At 39.8% G+C, this 8,296-nt stretch overlaps 1 protein-coding gene across 3 annotated transcripts in view; it reads left to right on the top strand.

Annotated features, from left to right (window-relative positions):
- The window catches only part of RHOBTB3 (Rho related BTB domain containing 3), a 77,855-nt gene extending 71,234 nt beyond the window's left edge, over positions 1 to 6,621 (top strand). The window contains exon 12 of one of the 3 annotated variants that reach the window (XM_017859663.1): positions 3,321 to 6,621. In XM_017859663.1, the coding sequence (XP_017715152.1) occupies positions 3,321 to 3,436 (116 nt within the window). In that variant the 3' untranslated portion in view covers positions 3,437 to 6,621. The remainder of the gene's footprint in view (positions 1 to 3,320) is intronic. The other 2 variants (XM_017859664.1, XM_017859665.1) reach the window with 2 other exon arrangements.
- The last annotated feature ends 1,675 nt before the right edge of the window (positions 6,622 to 8,296 follow it).

The raw sequence follows: 8,296 nt of genomic DNA on the forward strand, positions 1-8,296 counted from the left end.
TGGTCAAGATGGTGATTCGACCTTGGTGTAATCCCAGCCAACTTGGGAGGCTGAGGCTGAAGGATCACTTGAACCCAGGAGTTTGAGTCCAGCCTGAGCAACATAACGAGACCCCTGTCTCTAAAAGAAAAAAAAAGTAAAAATCTCTTGTTTTTATTCAGCCACTTGTTGTACAGTTAAAGGAAACCCAGGAACACACAATCAGTTTTTAGGAGATGTATTCAGCCAGTCAGCAAACATTATATGTCTATTGGGAGCCTCCTTACGTAAGTCAACTATTAGTACAGTAGAGAGGCATAATCACATCAAAACAAAACAACAGGTATTAATTAGCTAGGTATTTTGTGCAAGGAAAAAACAAAGTCAATTCATAAAAGATAGATAAGGCTTGGTATAGCTGCTGTAGGAGGAACATTGCTACAGTTAGTTCTTTTTTTTTGTGTTGTGTTTTGTTTTTTTGGAGACAGAGTCTTGCTCTGTTGCCCAGGCTGAAGTGCACTGGCGCCATCTCAGCTCACTGCAAGCTCTGCCTCACGGGCTCACGCCATTCTCCTGCCTCAGCCTCCCGAGTAGCTGGGACTACAGGCGCCCACCACCATGCCCGGCTAATTTTTGTTTTGTATTTTTCGTAGAGACGGGGTTTCACTGTGTTAGCCAGGATGGTCTCGATCTCCTGACCTTGTGATCCGCCCACCTCAGCCTCCCAAAGTGCTGGGATTACAGGCGTGAGCCACCGCACCCTGTCCAGTATTCTTTAAGTAGCTGCTTCTATAGTTATTTAAGAAGCTAGCTAAAAGTTAAATGAATTGCACTTTGGTCCTGGATCCACTTTCATTATGCTACCTTAGATCACTCTTATTTGTAAAAGAAGAATAAAATTATTTTCTACTTACTATCTTGTATAGATATGTGGTATATATGGAGTACTATTACAACCTTGGGAGAAAGATGCTCTATAAATCCTTTTAGTTATGAATTTTCATTATATGGTATTACTCAATTGCCTATAAAGTATGTTATGACATCTGGCATGGTGCAAAGCAGGGCTTTCAGAGCGATGTGAGGTGGCAGGCTAAGGAGGAGAGGCTGTGTCGATGTTGCCTTCTGTTCCTTTGATGGGAATTAAAAGGGAATCATGAGAACTCACATTCTGCAGTGCCTCTTCCTGTCCAGGGACCTGCTATGAGGTGTCATCCTCTTGGGCAGAGGAAAAAAGTGCCTTTTGGATAAGGGAGAATTTAATTGTCTAAATCAATAGTTACTCACTGGCCGTCTGTGGTTTAGGTGTAGCCTGCCAGCGTGTTTTATTTGGACCCCACAGTTAAAAACATATACTGCTGGTATTTAAAAATACCATATTTATGGCTTCTTTTGAAAAATTGGAAGATCTGGCTACCCCAGGCCCATCTTCCTAGTGGCAACATGTGGCTTGGCACTGGCGGCCCACCTAAAGGAGTATGCCCTCTCCAGAGGGTCACAGTCACTTCTCTCCAGTGCTTTACACCTGGCCTGCTGCACACAGGGACTTGAAGTTGGGAAAGGTTCTTGTCACAGTCACTCTACGGCTTCCTTATAGAACTGCCCATCTTCAGTTTCAAAAGTTCTCAAATTATTATTGGAATTCTGTTGACTGAGAATTTTTCATTTTTAGATGTGTTTAGAAATCAAAAAGTGAGACTGGAAAAGATGTCAGTACAGGCACAGAGACCTCAGAACCCAGTTAAAACGTCATTAAGTATTAGGTTTTTATATACTGGACTCATGAACACAAACAGCAGTGCACAGGAATATGTTACCCTTGGCATTTATGGATTCATTTTTCTCACAGTTTAATTTAGCTCAATATTATGTGTTATGTGTTATGGCATTGTTTGTTTTGTTTTGTTTTGTTTTGCTGGCTGCCAGAGCTCATCTGTAATAACTTTTCTCTGGTTTTTGATATTTACTGAGGGAGTAGCCTCATGTCACCTTTGCTTGCTATTGAAACTTAGAGCTAAGCAGCTAGTTTGTTCTACAGTCTGAATCCAGACCTTATTAATCTGAATTATAATAGATGAGGTTAAACAGTAGATGGAGAATCAAGCGATTCTCCTGCCTCATCCTCCTCAGTAGCTGGGATTATAGGCGTGCGCCACCACACCCAGCTAATTTTTTTTTTTTTGGTAGAGACGGGGTTTTGCCATGTTGGCCAGGCTGGTCTTGAACTCCTGACCTCAAATAATCTGCCCACCTCGGCCTCCCAAAGTGGTGGGATTACAGACATGAGCCATCGTGCCTGATCTCCAGCAAAGTCTTTATGATCTGTATCTTGTGTCGATCTCTTATCTCATTCTGTAACCTGGAATGCCTAACTGTCTGGGAATGCAGCCCAGTAGGTTTCAGCCTTATTGTCCCCAGCCCCTATTCAAGATGCAGTTGCTCTGGTTCAAATGCCTCTGACAGTTGTGCTTCACCAAAACTAGAGAATGAACAAAGCGAAGGACCCTCCATTCAAGAATGGAGGGATCCAATCCCAAGGCAGGAAGCAGGTCCAGAAAGCAGGCAGGGCAGGAAAGAACAGCTTATCTGATGACTGGCTGGGTCATCAGGAAAGAACAACAGGAAAGAACAGCTTATCTGATGACTGGCTGGGTGGGAAGCACAACTGAGAGGAGTTGAAGGATTTTGGAAGACTAAGTTAGCTACAAAGAAAACTAAGTATTATAAATTGAAAAAAAAAATCTATCATATCCAGGAAAAACAAACATTTTATTGAAAAAGAAAAGGAAGCCAGGCATATGGTGGCTTACGCCTGTAATCCCAGCACTTTGGGAGGCTGAGGCGGGCAGATCACGAGGTCAGGAGATCTACCATCCTGGCCAACAAGGTGAAACCCCATCTCTACTAAAAATACAAAATATTAGCTGGGCGTGGTGACACACACCTGTAGTCCCAGCTACTCGGAGGCTGAGGTGGGATAATTGCTTGAAACATGGAGGCAGAGGTTGCAGTGAGCTGAGATTGTGCCATTGCACTCCAGCCTGGATGACACAGGGAGACTCCATCTCAAAAAAAATAAAAAAAAAAAGAAAAGGAAAATAATCAAATACTACTCAAAGTAGTGGACAAAATGTATATAATTGTAAGTCACATCATAACTTAAATCCTGATACTAATTTAACCAAAATGGTAGTAAATTGTTTGGTAGTAAACCTTGCGAGAATGGTAGGAGATATATCACAGAGCTTGAATCTCATCTATTAAAGAGGAAATCAATAGCTGATATCTTAATTGATCCACAATAAAACATTCAATTAACATTCTTTTTCTTAACACTTCAGTGGAAGAACGCAGTTTTGTTGAAAAGCACAGATGGCCGTCGAATATGTACTTGAAGCAGCTTGCGGAATACAGGAAGTATATTCACTCCCGGAAATGTCGTTGCTTAGTAATGTAACCTGGAGCTTTTATATACTACATTTCTTTTTTATTATTATGAAGAATGGGATACTTCCAGGTTCCAGTAAAAATTCTTCTGACTGAAACCAATGTGGGTGTTAGAAAAATTACCATATAGCTTAATATGTTTATCAGTTCTCTTTGAAAAAAAACTACCATTGTGGTCTTAAAAAGGGAACAAAATATACCATAGGCTAAAACTAAGGCTTTCACTCTAGAATGCAAAGCTGTTTTGCAGCTATGTTTTCCCTTAAAGATGTCCTGTTGCTTTAGTGATATTTAGACCCCTCTCAGTTAAGAAGTGCTTAAATTTAAAAAAATATATATTTATATAGGATTAATACAGACATTTTATCATGTCTGATTAATTGCTGTATTAAAATAAGGGGCATTTAAAGACCCAGCATTAACTATTTGTATGATGAGAAATCTGGAGGAAAACCAATCAGTCCAACATGAGATTTTAGGAATAGTAATTTACTTGCCCCTTGGAAAGTGAAATGCCACTTGGTTCCCAATTGGTGAGTGTTTGAATCATCATAAAAAAATTTCTGCTTTTCACCTGGACAACCCAATTGAGCCACTTTGTCTCCTTTTGGCAATCTGAGTAGGCAGGGAACCTAGGCAGGGCTGGCTTTCTTAGCATGTAACTTGTGTAGCAGCACAGGGCCCACACTTAGAAGGACCCCGCACTTGGTTCAAGGCTCTGCTATAGCGGAAATTCTTAATGATGTTTGAAGAAGGGCCCCATGATTTCATTTTGTGCTGAGCCCTCAAAATTATGTCTATTTCCTGGCAGGAAATATCCTATGTTTTCTTGCTCAAACAGCTTTCTCTGAGCAGAAAAGAGGCACTGCTATAAAGGGAAGACAATGAGGCTCACCGGAGGAAAGAGAACATAGCGAAAATTCCCGCCTTTGGGAAGGTCTGAACCACCCAGGGCCTCCACTGCCACCTTGACTGGCAAGGGAGAAATGTGTTGTGTTGTCTTCGCTTTAAACAGTCACAGTTCTTGCTCTATCACAGATGAACAAATACTTTCTTGATCATTCTGTAAGACTAGGAGGTTGGTAAGAGTGACTAACCAGGCTAACTTTAATACACATGTATAAAGATGCTCTCAGAGAAAGATGCTCTCAGAGAAAGATGCTCTGTAGAGAATTTGCTACCGAAGTTGGCTCAAGAATTTTTTTTAGTGTTATTTACCAAGATTAGGACATCAGTGGCTTAAATTCTTTGAATTCTTCTCAAGGACTGCAAGATTATTTGACAAAGAGTAGCATGAATGTTGTCCTCTAAGATTACACAGCAAGTTCAAAGAAAGGATATAAGTCAAAGGCTTGTTACATAGAGGGAGAATGGACTGGGATAGAGGACAGAATGATAGTTTCTTTCTTTCATATCACATGTGTAGAGAAATAATTATATCAGAAACTCACAAACCTAGAGATGGAAAAACAGATTACTGTCTATTGTCAGCATCATTTTAATCTGTAAGTCAGTACTGGAATATGTTTTTCTTTTGATTTCCAGTGACTTTAGAATACACACAGTTTTTCCAACTTTTAAGAATTTTGACTAAATGGTTTTATAGTATATTGTTGGGACCCCATACCGTTAGCCCCTGTGTGTATACCAACACTGCCAAAGTGAAACATTAGGCCAGGCATGGTGGCTCAGGCCTGTAATAACAGCATTTTGGGAGTCTGAGGCAGGTGGATAACTTGAGGTCAGGAGTTCAAAAGCAGCCTGGCCAACACAGTGAAACCCTGTCTCTACTAAAAATACAAAATTAGGCAGGTGTGGTGGCACACACCTGTAATCCCAGCTACTCAGAAAGCTGAGGCAGGAAAATCGCTTGAATCCGGGAGGTGGATGTTGTAGTGAGCTGAGATCGTACCACTGCACTCCAACCTGGATGATGAGCGAAACTCCATCTCAAAAAAAAAAAAAAACCAAAGTGAAATATTAAAAATTCCCTATAGATATATTCCAGGAAACATTTTAATTGGGCAGATTTTAATGAGGGTGTATCAATGAAGATTACTGAAATTGATTTTATGTCTTTTGTATTTTAATCACTTGAGTTAATCAACCACCGGCAAATCCCATTTGACAAGGATTAGCATTGTAAAAAATAGATACTGTGGTAGATTTCTCGAAATTCATTCACATTTAAGACTTTTAAAATGCAGTAATAGCCTTTTGTTTTTCATGAGCATATTCTCACCTATATAAATTACGGCATTTAAAGTTCAAACTCAGTAACTTTTAATCTAGGAAATTGAAAAATATAAGTTGCAAAGCAAAAAAAGGCATTTTGAAAATACTATTTAACGTTTAACTAGACTATAGGTAGTTCCTTAAGGTTGTTTGACCTGAAGTGGAGTTGGGTTTGGAAGCTGGTGCCCAGTTGGTGCGGAGCATGTAGTTTTGTTATGAAAGTTCTTTACCACCTGTGTAAGTGACACCAACACCCAGATGTCATGGCTCTCCAGAGCTAGTCAGAAGAGAAATCAAATTAGTGTTTAAACCCATTTGCATATAGACTCGTCAGTACATTTAACTCAATATAACAAGAAATTGTAAAATACTTATATCTTAGAGAAATGAGTGCTGGTTTTGAGAGCTGTTTTTTAACTGAAAGATTATTTCTAGATGGGTATGTGCTTTGTGCTGGTTTCTGCTTCCATGTATTTCCCAGGCATTTTAATTAGAGAAGACACTCTGTGGTAGAACTTTCCTTTCCTTTCTTGGCCAGAGTCTTTACCCTATTTAACCCTTTGTGTATTTCTGACTGCTCACTGTTCATATTATAGGAGACTAGATTTGTAATATAAAACTCTCTATAACACGAATAAAATTAATCCCGTCCAAGCCAGCATGGTGGCTTCATATTGAGTAGTAACAGAAGTCTGAACAATTGGATAAATTTGACTTCCAAGACAGCTAAACTTTTCAACTGCAATTTTAAAAACTACACTACACTGTTATAGTTAATCTGACAAAAATGTCCTCAAAGAATACTTTATTTTATTTAAAGCATCTGTTTAATTCAACTTTTAATAATTTTGCAAAGAAGGGTATGTGTGTATTTTAATATAGCCTGACCTGAATTTATATGTTTTTAGCTTTAGTATTTAACATTTTGTAACAAATAAACCTTTTTTAAAACAAGTTTAATGAAGCGTCCTGTGGTTATTTTACCTTGGATATTGAAATACTGAAATGAATGCTGCCTTGTATTTCTCAAGCATAATTATGCTTCACAGATAATTTTCATTATGTATAAAATATTTAGAATGTGGCTGATACTATAGATGACTCATATGTGTCGTGGGATAAAGAAATTTATATTATCTTTAACAGTCAAGACCAGAATTTATCTCAGCAAAATAACTGCCTTTATTTAGAAAAGTGCTTTGATAATTAAACATAGAAGTGAGCCCCTTATAGGCTTGAGTGTTGTCTGGGACCAAGGCTTGGGAAGTGGAGAAGCTGCTCTGCATAATAGATGGAAAAGAATCTGGAATTTCCCAAGGCTGAGGATTCCAGGTAGGGAGGGGAAAGAGATGAGACAGCCATACCATGAGAATGGATGGTGCATAGAATGATGCAGCTCCTCCCCAGCAGGTTCCCAAATTTTCAGTAAAGCCTACTAAACTCACGAAGGGCTCCACAGTTCCTTTGGAATTATGTTCCTCACACAGATCTTATCTGGACACACATCTTCATAGAAGAGCCCTATTGCCTTTAGTTACCTCCACAGTCCTCTTTGCCATGAGGCCTTTTATAACTTAGCCCTGTCTTTTCTGCCTGAGCACTCCTCCCATAGGCAGAAAAGGTGCTGCCATCTTGACACACTGGACTGTCCATTAAGATCGTGTACTGGCAGACTTTAAACTCTTCCTATGGCTTGAGGTGGGCTGCCATTCCCTGTCTACTTTGCAAACCCCTGCATATCCTGAAAAGCCCATCTTAAATATCATTTCTCTTTTGTGTTCTGTCACTTTCCCAGGAAGAATTTGTTGCTTTTGTGTGTGTCTTTCCTTAGCTCTTTATTCATACCTTTGTTATGGTGCTTATGGCATTTCTAGGTATTTGTGTATTGGTGGTCTCTACTGGGCTATTACTTGAGGGGCAGGGACTGTGTCTTGAATTTTCTTCATGACCTGCTTCCCAACCCTCCATCTAGCATAGGGCCTGGCATAACCTGTGTAATACATGCGACTGAAAAGGCCAGATTGCTTCAGTTGGAACAATAATTGGAAACTTGCAAATGAAAATGAAAAGCATGCTAACACTTGAAACTGCTCAGTGTCAGGAGTAGCCAGTATCAGCCAGCATGTGGGACCAGGGTGATCAGCGAGGCCAAGTGTATGGGGAGTTGATGAACATAGAATGGAAAAGTGATAAGTGATGGACCACTGAGGAGATGCAGAACATGAACAAAATAGTCCTTGGAGACATCTTTGCCTGGGAGTCTTCACTGGAGTTTGGGCAGTAAGATGAGATGGGGAGACAGAAGAATTCTTGTTGGGCATAACGAAGTTGGAAATGCTCTTGGTGCTATACACAGTGTTTGACTGTATGCAGATGTTCCTTTAACTGCATGTACTTAATTTTCCATGTCCTGAGGCAGGCTGTGTCTCAAAATCTCAGTTGTCCTCTACTGTTATAGCTTAATGTTCAACAGTAAACTAATGATCAGCATTAGCGTAAAAGTGTCTGGCATTCTCTCACATGTTCAGAGCAGAGCTCTCTTATTCATAATTATTTAAGAAAATAGCATGCAATTTATGTCACAGCCTGACAAGTTCTTCCTGCCTGCTGCCTTCCAAAAAAGCAATGCATTGAG

The sequence above is a fragment of the Rhinopithecus bieti genome, unplaced genomic scaffold (genome assembly GCF_001698545.2).
Source record: "Rhinopithecus bieti isolate Rb0 unplaced genomic scaffold, ASM169854v2 scaffold_50384, whole genome shotgun sequence".
NCBI classification, from domain to species: Eukaryota; Metazoa; Chordata; class Mammalia; order Primates; family Cercopithecidae; genus Rhinopithecus; species Rhinopithecus bieti.